This window comes from Setaria italica, chromosome IV (assembly GCF_000263155.2).
Source record: "Setaria italica strain Yugu1 chromosome IV, Setaria_italica_v2.0, whole genome shotgun sequence".
NCBI classification, from domain to species: domain Eukaryota; kingdom Viridiplantae; phylum Streptophyta; class Magnoliopsida; order Poales; family Poaceae; genus Setaria; species Setaria italica.
Window position 1 is genome coordinate 1,557,377 of NC_028453.1, and position 16,472 is coordinate 1,573,848.

The 16,472-nt window shown below is 46.2% G+C and overlaps 4 protein-coding genes and 1 long non-coding RNA gene across 5 annotated transcripts; 1 reads left to right on the forward strand and 4 right to left on the reverse strand.

Annotated features, from left to right (window-relative positions):
• Positions 1–221: 221 nt before the first annotated feature.
• LOC101763104 (3-phosphoshikimate 1-carboxyvinyltransferase 2) lies at positions 222–3,720 on the forward strand. The gene is made up of 8 exons (XM_004964389.3): positions 222–645; positions 1,173–1,417; positions 1,505–1,658; positions 1,905–2,119; positions 2,483–2,594; positions 2,814–3,030; positions 3,133–3,194; positions 3,302–3,720. Exons 1-8 carry the CDS (start codon positions 334–336, stop codon positions 3,518–3,520), a joined length of 1,536 nt encoding a protein of 511 aa, XP_004964446.1. The 5' UTR covers positions 222–333; the 3' UTR covers positions 3,521–3,720.
• A 539-nt stretch (positions 3,721–4,259) lies between these two features.
• Positions 4,260–6,868, reverse strand: LOC101763507 (40S ribosomal protein S20). Its single transcript, XM_004964390.2, has 3 exons — positions 6,623–6,868; positions 6,400–6,513; positions 4,260–4,734 (listed from the first exon to the last, which is right to left on the reverse strand). The coding sequence occupies exons 1-3, from the start codon at positions 6,753–6,755 to the stop codon at positions 4,592–4,594; spliced, it is 390 nt and encodes a 129-aa protein (XP_004964447.1). The 5' UTR covers positions 6,756–6,868; the 3' UTR covers positions 4,260–4,591.
• On the reverse strand, positions 5,954–6,392 carry LOC105914154. The gene is made up of 2 exons (XR_001163781.2): positions 6,256–6,392; positions 5,954–6,016 (listed from the first exon to the last, which is right to left on the reverse strand). It is a non-coding gene; the product is annotated as an uncharacterized LOC105914154 (long non-coding RNA).
• Positions 6,869–7,559: 691 nt separating the features above from the next.
• Positions 7,560–11,663, reverse strand: LOC101763911 (transketolase, chloroplastic). Its single transcript, XM_012845618.3, has 8 exons — positions 11,508–11,663; positions 10,327–10,869; positions 10,040–10,130; positions 9,832–9,937; positions 9,462–9,744; positions 9,224–9,372; positions 8,982–9,135; positions 7,560–8,830 (listed from the first exon to the last, which is right to left on the reverse strand). Exons 2-8 carry the CDS (start codon positions 10,807–10,809, stop codon positions 7,874–7,876), a joined length of 2,223 nt encoding a protein of 740 aa, XP_012701072.1. The 5' UTR covers positions 10,810–10,869; positions 11,508–11,663; the 3' UTR covers positions 7,560–7,873.
• A 482-nt stretch (positions 11,664–12,145) lies between these two features.
• On the reverse strand, positions 12,146–15,585 carry LOC101764864 (tRNA 2'-phosphotransferase 1). The gene is made up of 7 exons (XM_004964394.4): positions 14,692–15,585; positions 14,459–14,606; positions 14,185–14,274; positions 13,212–13,266; positions 13,000–13,122; positions 12,682–12,738; positions 12,146–12,587 (listed from the first exon to the last, which is right to left on the reverse strand). The coding sequence occupies exons 1-7, from the start codon at positions 15,210–15,212 to the stop codon at positions 12,457–12,459; spliced, it is 1,125 nt and encodes a 374-aa protein (XP_004964451.1). The 5' UTR covers positions 15,213–15,585; the 3' UTR covers positions 12,146–12,456.
• Positions 15,586–16,472: the final 887 nt, after the last annotated feature.

Genomic DNA, 16,472 nt, shown 5'->3' on the forward strand with positions numbered 1-16,472 from the left:
CTCGAAGTCGTTGGTTGGACTGCTGGGGGTACACCAGTGCCGTACTGCATCGTGTGCGCGGCACCTGCGATCCGATGCGTCCACGGCCCACCTACTCCTGTCACCGATCCGCCACCCGTAGCAGAGAGTCGAGTCGCGTCGTGTCGCGGTGGTTGGTGGCATCGGCGCACGCTCACCGGCACCGGCCCTCCCGCCTCCTCCCTATTTCTTCCTCCCTCCCTCCCTCCCGCCCGCGTCCAGTCCACGCCACCAACCGCAGCCGAGCCAGACCAACCCTCCCCAACCCCACCTCCCTCCCGCGCGCCCGCCACCCACCAACCCCAACACCAGCCAATGGCGGCCATGGCGTCCAGGGCCGCCGCGGCCACCGCGTCGCTCGACCTCGCCGCCGCGCCGGCCCTCTCGCGCCGCTGCCACCGCCCGACCTCGGCGCGCCCATCCGCCGCCGCCGCCGCCGCCCGCGGACTGCGGATGCGCGGGGCGGCGCGGGTGGTGGTGGCGGCCGCGGCGGCGGCGGCGGCACCGGCGAAGGCCGGCGCGGAGGAGGTCGTGCTGCAGCCCATCAGGGAGATCTCCGGCACCGTCAAGCTGCCCGGGTCCAAGTCGCTCTCCAACCGGATCCTCCTGCTCTCCGCCCTAGCCGAGGTGAGGAGCCAGGAAGCTTTCCCCTTTCCCGTTCGGGTGAATCGCAATTGGGTGCGGATATGAGATTTAACAGGGGCTTAGCTGGTACCTTGTTTGTCTGCTACTGAAATGTTCAATTGTCTGAGATACTACGGATTACCTGCGTAGTCGATCCAGTGATGATGTGGAGCTCGGTAGTTTGCTAGTTCATTTAGTAGTCGATCCTCTCTGTAACTGGCATTTGGGTTAGGGTGATCAATAGGAAACAGGTGTAAACACTAAATGGGTGGTCTTGTTATACCCGGCGACTAATGATAGGGATGTCATGCTCTGTCCTGGTGTCTGGTGCGCTCTGCTGTGAAATTTGGGTACAAGAAACCAGCCCTCAGAGATTGATCAATACTGTTGTCATGATAAATGCTGAAGTGTTGAGGATCCTTCACGTTGTTGTTGACAAATATGATTGCAAGAGCTAGCATTGTTAACTTGTTAATAAGAACAAAAAATAGATTCTTGTTTATCAATTATGTTCTTTTACATTTGATCAGGGGACGACAGTGGTTGACAACCTGCTGGATAGTGAGGATGTCCACTACATGCTTGGGGCCTTGAAGGCCCTCGGGCTCTCCGTTGAAGCAGACAAAGCTGCCAAAAGAGCTGTAGTTGCTGGCTGTGGCGGCAAGTTCCCAGTTGAGAAGGACGCCAAAGAGGAAGTGCAGCTCTTCTTGGGGAATGCTGGAACAGCGATGCGGCCGTTGACAGCAGCCGTGACTGCTGCTGGTGGAAATGCAACGTATGTTTTTCTCTTTGTGGAATTAAGTACGAAATCAATGGATACGGTATATCAAGTGGCTTATGGTGTTTTTTTTGGGAACTTCAGTTATGTGCTTGATGGAGTACCGAGAATGAGGGAGAGACCCATTGGCGACTTGGTTGTCGGATTGAAACAGCTGGGTGCGGATGTTGATTGTTTCCTTGGCACTGACTGCCCACCTGTTCGTGTCAAGGGGATTGGAGGGCTACCTGGTGGCAAGGTTTGCTATCAGATCCCACATGCTAAATTCTTATATTGATGGTTGAACTCCTTTCTCGAATGTGTTTGCAAGGAAATCATATATAGATTTCAATTAACTTTACACCACAAATAACCTAAAATAGTCATCCCTAACCGGGTACATTTTAATTAAGCTCAATCAAGTCTTACCTGGTATTGCCTGTTCTCTAGTCTAACATTAGGTGAGATCATGAATTAGCTCTTACAAATGTGTTATGCTCAACAGGTTAAGCTATCTGGCTCCATCAGCAGTCAATACTTGAGTGCCTTGTTGATGGCTGCTCCTTTAGCTCTTGGGGACGTGGAGATTGAAATCATTGATAAACTAATCTCCATTCCCTACGTCGACATGACATTGAGATTGATGGAGCGTTTTGGCGTGAAAGCAGAGCATTCTGATAACTGGGACAGGTTCTATATCAAGGGAGGCCAAAAGTACAAGTAAGTTTTATAGGCTTTTCACTTCTTCGATGGTAAAGATTCTAGTTTCAGTATGTCAAACCAATCACTGATGTACCAACACATAAACTGGAGATATAATCATCGCAGAAAAAAAAACTATTGATATTAGCTCTGTAAATCATTTAATCATCTACTCATCTAGACCAGCCTATTGGAGTCATGAAAGCCAACTGGAATAACTAAGGAAAACTTAGTTGGTCGGTCTATATTATTGTCTGTTAGGATGCTTATTCATGTTTTTACCAAATACACTTAGTCTTGCATACTCAAATAGTTCAGACTTCATGAAAAGTTTTTCAGTGGGTCCCTAAACTAAACCTGCTTTTGCCCTGCAATTGACAGGTCCCCTAAGAATGCATATGTGGAAGGCGATGCCTCAAGTGCAAGCTATTTCTTGGCTGGTGCTGCAATTACCGGAGGGACTGTGACTGTTGAAGGGTGTGGCACCACCAGTTTGCAGTAAAACTTTGATATAAGGCTCACTGGATTCTTTTACCCTTTTTTGGTTTGGCATTAACCATGTACTTACTATATGCCATATCCAATTCGTCTGCCATTGCCAAACTGACATGCTTCAATGAGTGGAGATCTCTGACTAATATGCTCAAACAGTCATGCACTCTTGTTAATGGGCGCTTTATGTTGTTGCCATCTCTGACTAATATGCTCAATATTGCAGGGTGATGTGAAATTTGCTGAGGTACTGGAGAAGATGGGAGCGAAGGTTACATGGACTGAGACTAGTGTAACTGTTACCGGTCCACCACGGGAGCCATTTGGGAGGAAACACCTAAAAGCCATTGATGTCAACATGAACAAAATGCCTGATGTCGCCATGACCCTTGCTGTTGTTGCGCTCTTTGCTGACGGCCCAACCGCTATTAGAGATGGTAAGACATCATCAACCCTAACAGCATGCCTGTTCTACGCAGCAACATAACACATAAGACATCGCTTCTGCTGCTCTCTACTAAACTATTATTCTTCGACAGTGGCTTCCTGGAGAGTGAAGGAGACTGAGAGGATGGTTGCGATCCGGACTGAGCTCACTAAGGTAAACATTGTGCACAAGGTTTCTTCTCTTATCGCAGTCGGACCTCCTGTGCTTTTCTGCCGGAGGAAATATCTTCAGCTCTTCACCTGCTGTTTGCGTTTTGCCAGCTCGGAGCATCAGTTGAGGAAGGTCCGGACTACTGCATCATCACGCCACCGGAGAAGCTGAACGTGACGGCGATCGACACCTACGACGACCACAGGATGGCCATGGCCTTCTCCCTCGCCGCCTGCGCCGAGGTGCCCGTCACGATCAGGGACCCCGGGTGCACCCGCAAGACCTTCCCCGACTACTTCGATGTTCTGAGCACGTTCGTCAAGAACTGAGCGCGATGCTACGGTAACCAGGCCATGTTGAAGTGATGTTGCTAGGGATGTGATGAGGAAGTACATTTTTTTTTCTGTTTGTTTTCTCTTTGATGAGCTAATTTTTGAGTTCGTAATATTAATCTGTAGCATTTTTCTACGGAAAAAAAAATCTCGAGAGTGGATCATTGGAATAAAAATAAATTGCATTTCAGTGGTTATCTATGCTTCCCGCTTTGTTCCTGGAGATGACGGTGTCGGTCATTCACCACATAGCACCGCTGGCCGGCGAAGTCAGCATACCGTCAAGGCGACAACCGCAGTGACATGGGGTTTATAAGCCGTGCCACCAGTGAACAAGGTGACCGACGGCATAGAATTACATCTCACGTAACTGACAGAGTAGAGACTGAACCTCATAGAAAAGATTGTTTTGTCCCTTCATCCAAACGTCCATTCTCGCAGTTACGTGTAACGTGTTTCTGCGTTATGTTTTCCTTATTCTAGCATTCCTTGCTGGCAACCGCGGTGACACGGCGTTGGAATGCAGCCTCTTCGCAACTCGTGTGTTGTTCAGCCGCACTAGTGACCGAGACGGTCGATGGCACAGAAACAAATTCGTAAGATTTTTATCCACAAATAGTTAACCAGGCGGATAGACAACAAACTCAGTTAACCATTAATCTATTAACATCTGATGAAACAGACAATTAATTCCATTCATCTGTTAAAACAGATTGGAAAGGAGGGCTCAATTCGATTCATCTGTTAAAACAGATTGGAAAAGGACTCAATTCGATTCATATGTTAAAACAGACTGGACAGGAGAGGCAGGGAAATATCGACAAGAACAGATTAATGATATCAAAACCCATTAGGAGCATCCATTAACCATCCCATTCATGCATAACATCCACTGAAACAGACTAGCATGCCGCAAAACCTCGATGGACTCAGCAAATCTGATGTGAACCTATTGATTAGGATAGAATTCCTCTGTTACACCGAGTTCTCATGCTAGAAAGTAGAAACTCAACATCCTGTTCAGTTGCATTTCAAATCCTCTGAAACGATAAGATGCTGGATACCACATTACGCTTCGCTGATCGTCACCTCAACCTCCACGCCTGGCTCGATGGTGATGGAGGTGATCTGCTTGACCACATCTGGTGTGCTGACGAGATCAATCACCCTCTTGTGAATCCTCATCTCAAAGCGATCCCAGGTGTTGGTGCCTGAAATAGATTCAGATAATTAATATTCATAACGAAAAATGAACACAGAACTGAAGATAAATTGCATGATCAACACAGGTTTCAACAAGGACCCCTGCGATAAAAACTTGAGATCCAATAAGAAATTCAGGGACAATGATAACGGATGAACTCATAAGAGGCTGGGCATCAGTTTTAAAAAGCTCAATTTTGAGACATCAAATGTATCAGAATTAAGATAGGTTATCAACACCTGCTCAGCACATCCACAATTGCACAACAAAATCATCAAACCCATGAAAATGGCACAACCCCTATGTCAAAAGCTTCAAAATAACAAATGTTTTCACAAAAATAAAATCTGAGTGCCATTCAACACAACAGAATGACAGACTAAAAAATAAATCCAAGAACTAAAAACTATTAGCATTTGGGCACACCTCATTGGACTACCTACAGAACATCCCAAAGACTACACTGGAAATAAGTTACAGCAATTGGCAACAACTGAAAAGAAAAATGTTTGACCAATAAAATAATAGAGCATTTGATGGGCCTTCCATCAGTTTTAAAAAGCTCGATTTTGTTAGTCCTCAAAGAAAATCTCAGCAATAATATGTTTCGCATCATTTGGCCAGCCCATCATAAACAACAATGCTTAAGAAAAGCTCAAGATTAAATCAGATGAACAAGAATGACACCCGAAAAAGGAAACTACATGTGCCTAAATATTCAATTTTATACCTGAAATTAAATGAGCCACTCTGTAGTGATAATATGCTTGATATATACAAGGTTCCTAGACTATGGAGAGCCGCTAAGGGGCAGAAGCTACCTCCCAATGGCTCAATTAAAACAACTAACAATTTTCATAGATGGTAGAAATCACAATATAAGATAAATAACAACATGAAACAATAAGATACACAAGGAAAACACAATTTAAATCAGCAACACCATTAAACAACAGGCATTTTGTTTAGTTGAACCCATGCAACAACAAGAATGCCCTCCACACTAATATTGACACAATAATGAGCCAAGCATCAGTTTTAAAAAGCTCGGTTTTAGAGACTTCAGTGATAATAATATCTCAGAAGCATCTCCTCGTTAACATCAAATGCTCGGCCTCCCATTACAATAAAGAAACTCAGGTCATACACAAACATCATCATGCTGCATCAACTCACTAAATTTCCATATATCTATTGCGATGATATGCTAAGCATCAGTTTTAAAAAGCTCGATTTTTTAGACATCAGAGACCCCAGAGGATCTCAGTCTATGTAATTGTTAACATCACCTGCAGCACGTCATCGCAACTGACAAGCTCTAGAAGCATCTCCTCGTTAACATCAAATGCTCGGCCTCCCATTACAATAAAGAAACTCAGGTCATACACAAACATCATCATGCTGCATCAACTCACTAAATTTCCATATATCTATTGCGATGATATGCTAAGCATCAGTTTTAAAAAGCTCGATTTTTTAGACATCAGAGACCCCAGAGGATCTCAGTCTATGTAATTGTTAACATCACCTGCAGCACATCATCGCAACTGACAGCTCTAGATATCCAACAAATACTACATTATAGTGGGAATAGCCAAGACAAGCGCAACAACCAGGCACAAGCAAACAAAGAACAACGTGAGGCGGTTAGGGGAAGGAAAGGAGAGGTCACCTTCGCCGCAGGGAGACTTCCTGGTGGTGATGTGGAGCACCTTGGTGGGCATGCGGACGGGGCCCTTCAACTTCAGCTCCTTGCCCTTGGCACCCTTCACCAGATCGCCGACAACTACTCATACCACACCACAAGGATGACGTGTCAGCTCGATCGAACCGAATGCCGCAGAAACAAAGGAAATGATATCAGCACACGGAGCCGGAACGGCGGGCGATCCTACCTTTCTCGAGGTTCTTGACGCTCCTGGAGGAGAGGGTGATGCGGATCCTGTGCTGCGCCTCCAGCAGGCCCGCCTCGTACCCCGCCTTGCCGGACTTCATTGGCGGCGCGTACGCCACGTCGGCCGCCGCCATCGCTCGCGGGAGGAGAGGAGTGGGGTGGAGCGAGTAGAGGAGGTCGGGCGCTAGGGTTTCGCCTCGAGGAAGCCGGAGGGGAGGTGGCGGCGGGGAGTGCTAGGTTTTGAGGAGCCCGCGGCGTCGGGGTTTATGTAGAGGCGGGAGGTGGAGGAGAGACCAGCGCAGCCGTTGGATGTGGTCGAGAGGAGATCTGACCGTTGGATTGGAACTTGTTCGTTCGAAGCTAGCGTATGGTCGATGACACTGGGCCGTGATGAGCATCCGGACACCGGATCAGCCACTATTGTTGTCGAGTTCAGACCTTTTTTTTTTTTAAAGAATCGAGTTCAGACTTCAGTCATTCCCTCTAATTTGTTACGTTTTGGGCGTCAAATTTGAATTTCTTTACGAAAAAACAGTATCACCTTCATGTTGATATGGTTCCCTGCATTGCATTTTTCCGGCAAGAGCATTTCCATGGTCAAAATATTGGTTATGTCTGTGCAAAACATACCTTCCTTGCTATTTTGTTCACTTGTTTCTTAACAGTAGCATGATTTCAAGCTTGAGATTCGGATGCTATTTTGTTTATAAAACCAAAAGAAGATCTAGATGCTGTTAAAACTTGTAGCAAGCAACGGAGATGAGGCCATTCTGCAAGCCAGGGCGTTCGGAGCAACTGCAGTGTTAATCTAGGAAAAAGGAATGAACTAAAGCACACACTGTTTGTTGCACCGGGACATAGGGTGCATTTGGTTGGTTATACCATTTGATTCATGCATGAAATGATTCAAAATAATAATATTTTTTTAGTTAGGTGAATTGTATCAACTCAGGATGAAGCCATCCCACCTAATATATTATTTTATTAATTAGAGTGAACCATATAGTACAAGTAATTGGTTGAACCACACTATTCAGGACTGTCCATGTAGTGTGTAGTGCATGCAACCAAACACACTAAAACTGAAAAAAAAACAAAAGAAACAAAAAATTACAAGAACAAAGGGCATCGTGAAGTAATCACCAATATTTAAACCGATCAAAATAGAAAGCATTGGCACGCATCCTCTCCGTATGAAGCTTTGGGCGAAAAACCTTGAAGCACAGTGCTCCTTTGCAGTTGGCATCAAAGATCACAAGCTCCTGGCAGCTGTGATGACACTCCCCACGGTGATTCCATACTCCTCGAAGATCTTTTCACCAGGAGCACTCGCACCGAATCTGTCGATCCCAATAATCTTTCCCTTGGTCCCGACGTATTTCTGCCATCCAAGAGTACAACCTGCTTCAACACTAATTCTTGCAGTAACCGACTCCGGGAGAACACTCTCCTTGTATTCATCCGATTGTTCCTCAAAAAGTTCCCAGCAAACAAGTGACACAACACGAACCGCCTTCCCCTCCTTCCTTAACTCATCAGCAGCCTTGACAGCAATCTGCAATTCAGAACCGGTACTCAACATAATGAGGTCAGGTTTGTTCCCAGTTGAGTTGTCGGAGATGATGTACCCACCCTTCTCAACACCCTCAACCGAGGTACCAGGCAGGTGAGGAAGTTTTTGCATGGAGAGGGCGAGAACAGATGGCCTCTTCCTGTTGAGGACTGCAACTTTGTAAGCCCCAGCAGTCTCATTGCCATCTGCAGGACGGAGCACCAATATGTTGGGCATAGTTCGGAAGCTCATCAAGTGCTCAATGGGCTGATGGGTTGGACCATTTTTTCCCACACCAATAGAGTCATGGGTCATAATATGGATAACTCCAGCTTCAGACAAGGCTGAGACCCTCATGGCAGCTCTCATGTAATCAGAGAAAGCAAAATAGGTAGCACAATATGGAACGAGACCTGGACTGTGCAGAGCAATGCCGTTGCAAATGGCACCCATTCCATGCTCCCTGACTCCAAAACGGACATTGCGCTCCTCAGGTGTATCCCTCTGGAAGTCGCCAAACATTTTAAGTAGTGTCATGTTGGAGGGCGCAAGATCAGCACTACCTCCAAGAAGACCAGGCAACACTTTAGCAAGTGCATTCAAGCACTGCTGAGAGAGATTTCTGGTGGCATCTGCTGGGCTTGCCTGAGTGTATTTCTGGACAATCAATCAATCTAACATTAGAAACTCATCATCTGTATATATGAGCCCGAATAGCAGGAGTAGATCAAGCAATCTAAAATTAGAAACTCATCATATATCTCCATATGAGCTCTAATACTAGGAGCAGAAATGGCAATAAACTTACAGGAAGAACATCAACCCAATCAGCCGGCAGCTCCCCTGAGATGATAATTTTAAGAGTTGCTGCATCCTCTGGATACTTCTTTTCATACTCTGCGAACTTAGCATTCCAATCAGCCTCAAGCGCATCACCTTGTGGCACATGGTGGCTCCAATGGCTGCAACACTCCACGAAAGGAATTATAAGGCGGGTTCTATGGATTTTCACAATCTCTTTCAGAAAACTAGAACAAATGGTAGACATACCTCTTGACATCCTCCGGCACAAAGAATGGCTCATAGGGCCATCCAAGGTTGTGCCTTGTTGCTTCAACCTCTTTGGTGCCCAATGGACCTCCATGTGCACTGTATGAGTTAGCCTTGTTAGGAGATCCGAAACCAATTGTAGTGGTCACCTAGAAGGAATACGTCTTGGATAATAAATATGATAAAATCTAGAGCAAATACAACATAATAATGCACTGACACCAAAAGGAAAACTAACTTTGATTAGTGTAGGCCTGTCAGTTACTGCCTTAGCTTGCTTAATGGCTTCACGGATGTCATCATAGCCAGTGTTTCCATTCTTAACCCAGATCGTGTGCCATCCGAGAGCCTCAAAGCGGGCGCTTACGTCCTCTGTGAACGCAATACCTGTATCTCCATCAACAGATATGTGATTGTCATCATAGAAAGCAATCAGCTTGCCAAGACCCCAGTGTCCAGCCAACGAGCAAGCTTCATTGGAGATACCCTCCATTTGGCAACCATCTCCCAGAATAACATACCTTACAAAATTCACGAATCGTGTTACCAAAAACTGCACACCACAAACTGAACGAAAAGCAAAACATATTCAAGTGTAAAACTATTACGTGTAGTGATCGACGATCTCACTTCCAGGCTTGTTGAAGCGGGCAGCCAGGTGCTTCTCCGCAAGTGCCAGCCCAACTGCATTGGCGATTCCCTGACCAAGTGGGCCTGCAGAACAACCAAATGGAGAAGCAAACCTTTCAGTTTGGTAACTATAACAGCAGGCCAAGTTACATATATTAGAGTGAGCTGACTGAATAATAAATAGACCAGTGGTAACTTCAACTCCAGCAGTAAGAAAGCTTTCAGGATGGCCTGGAGTCCTGCTTCCCCATTGACCGAGTTGCTTCAATTCATGTTCCTGCAGCAGCAGATCAGACATAATAAACACCTACCACATCAGTCCAGGTTGAAGTAAACTAACTCTTTGACCAAAAAAAAAAACAAAACAAGAGTGATGAATCCATGGTGCAAAGTCTGAGTTTCCAACTAATTGTCCTAGGAACCTTAAATTGCAAACACTGATATTGAAGCAATAACTGGAGCAGTGGCCTCACACTGATGCTGTCATAGCCAGCTAGGTAGAGAAGGGCATACTGAAGCACGCACCCATGGCCAGCAGAGAGAACGAAACGGTCTCGGTTAAACCAGTAGGGGTTCTTGGGGTTATACCGCATCACCTCATCATAGAGAATGTGACCCAAGGCCGCGCACCCCATGGGCATTCCTGCATGACCGGATTTGGCATTCTCCACGGCGTCGATGGCCAGGAACCGTATCGTGTTCACACACTTCTCGAGTAGTTGACCAGAGGCAGCATTCCGCTCGAGCGTCTCAATGGCGATGGCATGCACAGCGCACTTGGTGCTCGGGGAGGACACGGGTGAGCAGTGGGAAAAGAGTGGGGAGTGCAGGCTGCAGCTTGAAAGTGCGCTGAGGTGGCGGAGCCCAATGTGCTCCGCGGGTGCTCTGCCACAGGGTACGGAGCTGAAGTGGGAACCAATGGTGGTATATGCGCCAGCGATGGAGTGCACGGTCATATTGGTAATGAGATGGTTTGTGTGCGTGAGCAACCGAGCACAGAGGTGGGAGATGGCGACCTGGAAAGAGCAAGATGTGAGGGGAAATGTATAGATCTGAAGGTGCATTTTTCTGAAATAAACAAGGATCATGGAATGAGTTTTGGGGGACTCGTTTGCAGTAAAGAAAGGTGCGCAGGCCTGGAGTTTCTTGTTGATCTGGACATATATGGTACATGAACCATGATTACAGAAAGCATCAACCTTACGTGGCTTGGGCTCAGCTAAAAAAAATGCAGGTTAGGTGTCCTTAGCTAAAGTTTACTTCGTATCACCACAAATCTTCGAGACTAATTAGGACGACTAAAGATGAGTTAATTATTAAACTAATTACACAGGTGGAGGCTAATTTGCGAGACGAATCTATTAAGCCTAATTAATCCATCATAAGCAAATAGTTAGCAGTACATTGTCAAATCATAGAGTAATTAGACTTAATAGATTCGTCTCGCGAATTAGCCTCCATATGTGCAATGAGTTTTGTAATTAATCTATATTTAATACTCCTAATTAGACTAATCCAATTAGGTAACAGCCTAATAAACAACAAAAAAGAAAACGCAGCTGTATCAGAGCATCGCGGCATAAAAAGTAATCACAACTCACAAGTACGCCAAACCCTAGAATAGTGAATCCACATAGCAGGTACCGGGGCCTACCTCTCCTCCGCACTTTCTCCTCGCTGTTCCACGAGTTCGCCGCCTTCAGCTCCCTGTACCATCATCATCCATCATTCTCGGTGAGCCGAATTCGAGAGGAGCAGGAGAAGCCGTCGTGTGGGAGGGGATAAGGGGAACGTCGTGAGAGAGGGGGAGAGATGGGTTTGATATGCTTGTGGGCAGCCCGGCCCAGGATTTTCAGTAAGAGGCCCAGAATGTATTGCCCGGCCTTCTCGTTTGCAAGAAGGCCATGCCTGACAGTGCCATGCGCTCCATTGGTATCATACTACCAGCTGACCAACTTAGGTATTTCTGCTTTTTTTTTCTCCAAAAAAAAGGTATTTCTGCTTTGCTCGTGAGACCTCAAACACCGTTCAGCAGACAGAAACGTACTTTGCCATTTGATGGAGTATAACCTCACTTCCTCACGGCGCTAGTAGCAGCTGATGTTGCAGCAAATAAAGGAATAATTAGCCTGATTGGTTGCTTGACAAAACTTGAGCATGCCAAACTTGGGCAAAAAAGTTGCCATGATCTTGGTAGAATAAATAGGAGAAGTTGCCAAATTTTGGTAACAAAACAAATAGTGGCCAAATTATTAGCTTGCCAAAACTTTGGCAGCGAACCAATCAGGTTCATTTGAACAAGTTAGGAGCTTACCAACATTCAACATTGCGGCCTTGTCTACTGTATCATGACATATTTTACAGATACTGGATGCCACAGCTTACAGAGTTGAGTCGTACCAAAATGGTATGGCAAAAACAATCACCAGCTAATGTAACTGATACAAACAAAGATTCACATATGTGATTTGCAGCAGAATAAAGCTCTTAAGGGATACAACATTGTTTTTTTCTTTCAAAAAGGGATACAACACAAGATGTTTAGGTCTTTCAGCATGTGAAAGAAGCCATGTAAAAACCACATCAGTGGTACCGTGGCCTCTTTATCTTTGAAGCGGTACAGGTGCTCGTCCTGGCCATGTTTCGATTTTCTCAAAGTATTTCACAGGGACGACACCATCAAAACCTTCTGTCAAGATCACTTTGTTCTCTGAAATGTAGAGCTTCATTCCATCTGTGCAACAAATTTAGTACTCGAATCAGCCTCCAGTTAGAACATAAAAGAAAACCCAATAAATTTGGACCTATTTACAAGCAGCACAACGTACCATTAAGTGCCTTCTTGACGTCCAAATGTATTAAAATGTTAATATTCGAACGCATACCTGAACATGCAAAATAATAAATTTTTTTGGGGTGAAGATAGCAACAGACCAGACACTAAAACATGCTATGAAAATTGCAACCATAGAAGTTGTCAGGATTACAGCAGAATTTTAAAAATAACCTTGTTTTTGTTTAAAAAGAATCATGATGACTGGCATGTTTAGGGTATAAATCTTTTGCAAATCATGCAGAGCTGGTTCAACCGTTTTCCACAAGAACATATTCATTACTAATGTGTTTCAGAAACGGGCAAAACATACCACTAATTACTTCTCCACTTGATGGTAATCCACTTGAGAAATGTACGTGTAACCTCGCCATACGCTTTAGGCCAGATTGCAAGATCGAGCTAAGTTTTGTACGGTAAGTTCCATGCACACAGACTGCAGATGAAAGAAATTAGCATAAACACCTGATTCAATTAGGGAGAAAAAAATATGAAAGTGAGCCCTTTTTTTACATTTTTACATACCTGACACTTCATCAGCTGACAAAATGGGTGTCAGCAAACTCTCCGAAGTAACTGTCTGCAAGAGGTTTGCAGGATTAATAAGAAAATTGGAACGACCACTCCAGTTGCAATTCACAAGTTGATCTAATTAGTGCAGCTGTATAGTGATTATGACCGCACAAATACACCACAAAGCCTGAAACTTAAGACGCTTGACAGTCTCTTTTCGCTAAGCTGGTTGATATGGTACTCCGTTCACACAATTCACTTGATATCTTGATGAGCAGTGTTTTAAAGGCGACCTAAGACGACCTGTGTACGCCTTATCGCCTAGGCGACAAGGTGGACCTGTTCCCCAAGGCGAGCTGGGTCCGCCTAGACGCCTAGGCGACGCCTTTGAAACACTGTTGATGAGAAAATTAAAGTAACACAGCATGCCACGATTGACAATACTAAATAAACACCCTAAGGAGATATGGTGATGAGGGTAACACTAAACATACTTGCCTACTACTGCATCCAGAACAGGTCGACTCATTAACTAAGTTACATTGATAATGGAAAAGCCAAAAGCAAGAATAGTAGCATTGGTGAGATCAGAAGTATAAAACATAAAAATACACGTGTTGTGGTGTAAATTCTGACCAAGCATTAAAAAACCATCAAATATAAAATGTGAACGGAATCTTCCTTCTATTACTCCAGGAAATTCGTGTCAGTAAACATTATGACGACCTCATAACTAGTAAGCAATAGAAGAACGTCAATTAAGCATCGTAGCACTGGATGTAAGACTGCATTACTGTGAAAAAGGTATCCATCTTAAACTTGCGCAGTAACCTAAAAAGAGCAGTGACACGAACAAATGGCAACACAAGCAGGTACCACTTCTTTCTTAAAGTTTTATGAATCAGAAGCGACATTTAAGAAAAAGTGAACAACCACAGGAAATACATCCTGCATAAGGAAACATCATTTCTGACAGAGAACATACGGTTACTGTGTGCCCCTGGTTCGCCCGAATCAATAGCTCACCATCTTCCTCCAACAGACTAAACCTCTGCTTGTTGTCCCGCCTAACGGCCTACATGCCAAAAGGCAACAATTTCTCATCAGATTAAATGTCACACACAATGCACAATAGAAATTCATGTCTAACAAGGTTTAAAAGGTGTTAGCATTCGCCAAGCAAGTTCATGAAGCAAGCTAACAAGATGAAACGCATATCTTTAGCAAATCAGCAGCATATAGTTGAGTATGCCAATTACCTCCCTGACTTCATCCACCGTGTGGTTCTTTAGAGGGACCTCAGCATAGGTCCGCAGGTTGAGGCTGAGAAGATCGCTGACCCGCACGTAGCCATCCGTCCTCATATCCAGGCCCAGCTCCACCGCCATGTGGCGCAGCACCCTCGACCTGCAACAAAGAGCAGCCAGTCAACGGACAGGCGCCAACACGACGCGCAGCATCAACGGAGGGGGGCATCGGGGTCAAGCGTTACATGATGCGGCCAAGGGCGGCGATGCGGTCGCGCCCGTTTCCGCCGCCGCGCCCTCCCCGGTCGCCGCCGCCGCGCGGTTGCGGGGAAGCGAAGGCGGTGGTCCTGGAGTGGTAGCCGGCAGAGGAGGGAGGCGACGAACGAAGGGCGTCTGTGCGTTCGTTGCCGTCCCCACCGCCGCGCGGCTGCGGGGAAGCGGCCGCGGCGGGCATGGAGTGGTAGCCGCCAGAGGAGGAGGACGACGACGAACCAAGGGCGTCGATACGGTCGCCCCCATCTCCGCCGCCGCGCGCTACCCACCGGCCGCCGCCGCCGCCGCGGCGCCCTCCCCGCCGGCCGCCACCGCCGCGCGGCTGCGTGTTAGCGGCGGCCCTGGAGTGGTAGCCGACAGGTGGGGAGGAGGACGGCGAGGAATTCATGATGGACTGGGGGCGCGGGATCGGAGGAGGGAAGCGAGGGGAGAGGAGGAGGAGGACGGCGCGGGCTACTAGCGGGGGCGAAGCGGCGGCCGCGACGGCTCTCATGCGCGGGGTCCGGTCGGGGGCGGAGGCGGCGGTCGACGCGTGCGGCGGGGAAGCGGCGGCCGGTCGACGACGACGATGAGGCGCGTGGCTGGGCCGAGGGTTGCTGTTGGGCCGGCTGACACGCCCAAAGGCCACACCATAACGATTTGAGATTTGATCACGCTGCGGAGGAGACCGGCCGGAGAGGAGGAAAGCACGGGGAGGAGGAGAGGACGCGGCGTCGCTTGCACGGCCGGAGGTCGTGAAGAGCGGTCACTAGAGGATCGGCGGCGCCGGCGCGAGTTGAGCGGAGGAGAGGCTGCGACCAAGGGCCAGGGCTTCCGGTGGACCAAGTTTAAGTAGTGGATTGTTCGAGTTGTAACCCCGTTTGTTGTTTTCGATCTCGTACCGGTTTCAGTTGGCTCGGCTCAATGACCGAGTGATCGAAATATACATCCAGCTAAACCACTAACTTACTGGTAAATACTATCGAAATATTTGTCGATGTTTGCAAAGTAAGGTTTGACCATTCATTTTATTTAAAAATCTGTTACAAATATAAAAAAAATATAAGACATGCTTCAAATACTTTTGATGATAAAGTAAGCTACTTGCATAATTTTTTAAATAAGGTGAATGATCAAACACCGTGATAAAAAATCAATAGTGACAAATATTTTGATAATCTGATGTAGTATCGTTGGACATTTTTCTTTCACAATATTATGAACTCCGAATTAGATGTTGAGGGTTAGTAGCCATTACTTACATACTCCAAACTCACGACACAACATGCGCTTGCGCGTGCACAGGAGATGGAGGGGGGAAATCATCCTAGGATAGAGTTGAACCAAAACGAAAGCACAAATGCAATTCCAGAAGCAATATGCACACAATTTACCAAGAAACCCCTGGGGATTTTGATGCCCATGAACCCAAAAGTTTAGCAAACAAAAAGGTTAAAACAGCTCGAGCGAATCCGAGTATATGCTGCAACAGACAAACTATAAACTAGCACCAGTACTACTACAGCCTATGAAGAAGACACTCGAGTAATTGTGGATTTATCATCATGGAGTCTGGCCTCACATTCAGATAATCTCATTTATGATTGTTCACATCTCGTTTCTTATATATATACGCTGCATTCTAACTCAAGCAATGCATTGCTAGGTGGTGTTTGGAACCCTGGTAGACGATCCTTGGTACAGTGCTGGAAAGCCTTTTTTTTCATACGGCAACTGAGAGTGCAAATAGCAGGGATGAACCCATTTGAGGAAA

Excerpts from the sequence above, each read along its gene's own strand:
- LOC101763104 (XM_004964389.3), top strand. The coding sequence starts at position 334 with ATGGCGGCCATGGCGTCCAGGGCCGCCGCGGCCACCGCGTCGCTCGAC. Across the intron at positions 1,418-1,504 it reads GCTGCTGGTGGAAATGCAAC|TTATGTGCTTGATGGAGTAC; the intron begins GTATGTTTTTCT and ends TGGGAACTTCAG. Across the intron at positions 2,120-2,482 it reads AAGGGAGGCCAAAAGTACAA|GTCCCCTAAGAATGCATATG; the intron begins GTAAGTTTTATA and ends TGCAATTGACAG.
- LOC101764864 (XM_004964394.4), bottom strand. The coding sequence starts at position 15,212 with ATGAGAGCCGTCGCGGCCGCCGCTTCGCCCCCGCTAGTAGCCCGCGCC. Across the intron at positions 14,275-14,458 it reads CGGTGGATGAAGTCAGGGAG|GCCGTTAGGCGGGACAACAA; the intron begins GTAATTGGCATA and ends TTTGGCATGTAG. Across the intron at positions 13,267-14,184 it reads ACCAGGGGCACACAGTAACC|ACAGTTACTTCGGAGAGTTT; the intron begins GTATGTTCTCTG and ends AACCTCTTGCAG.
- LOC101763911 (XM_012845618.3), bottom strand. The coding sequence starts at position 10,809 with ATGACCGTGCACTCCATCGCTGGCGCATATACCACCATTGGTTCCCAC. Across the intron at positions 9,938-10,039 it reads TGGAGTTGAAGTTACCACTG|GCCCACTTGGTCAGGGAATC; the intron begins GTCTATTTATTA and ends GTTGTTCTGCAG. Across the intron at positions 9,136-9,223 it reads GTGCCGGAGGATGTCAAGAG|CCATTGGAGCCACCATGTGC; the intron begins GTATGTCTACCA and ends GGAGTGTTGCAG.
- LOC101763507 (XM_004964390.2), bottom strand. The coding sequence starts at position 6,755 with ATGGCGGCGGCCGACGTGGCGTACGCGCCGCCAATGAAGTCCGGCAAG. Across the intron at positions 6,514-6,622 it reads CGTCAAGAACCTCGAGAAAG|TTGTCGGCGATCTGGTGAAG; the intron begins GTAGGATCGCCC and ends TGGTATGAGTAG. Across the intron at positions 4,735-6,399 it reads GAAGTCTCCCTGCGGCGAAG|GCACCAACACCTGGGATCGC; the intron begins GTGACCTCTCCT and ends AATCTATTTCAG.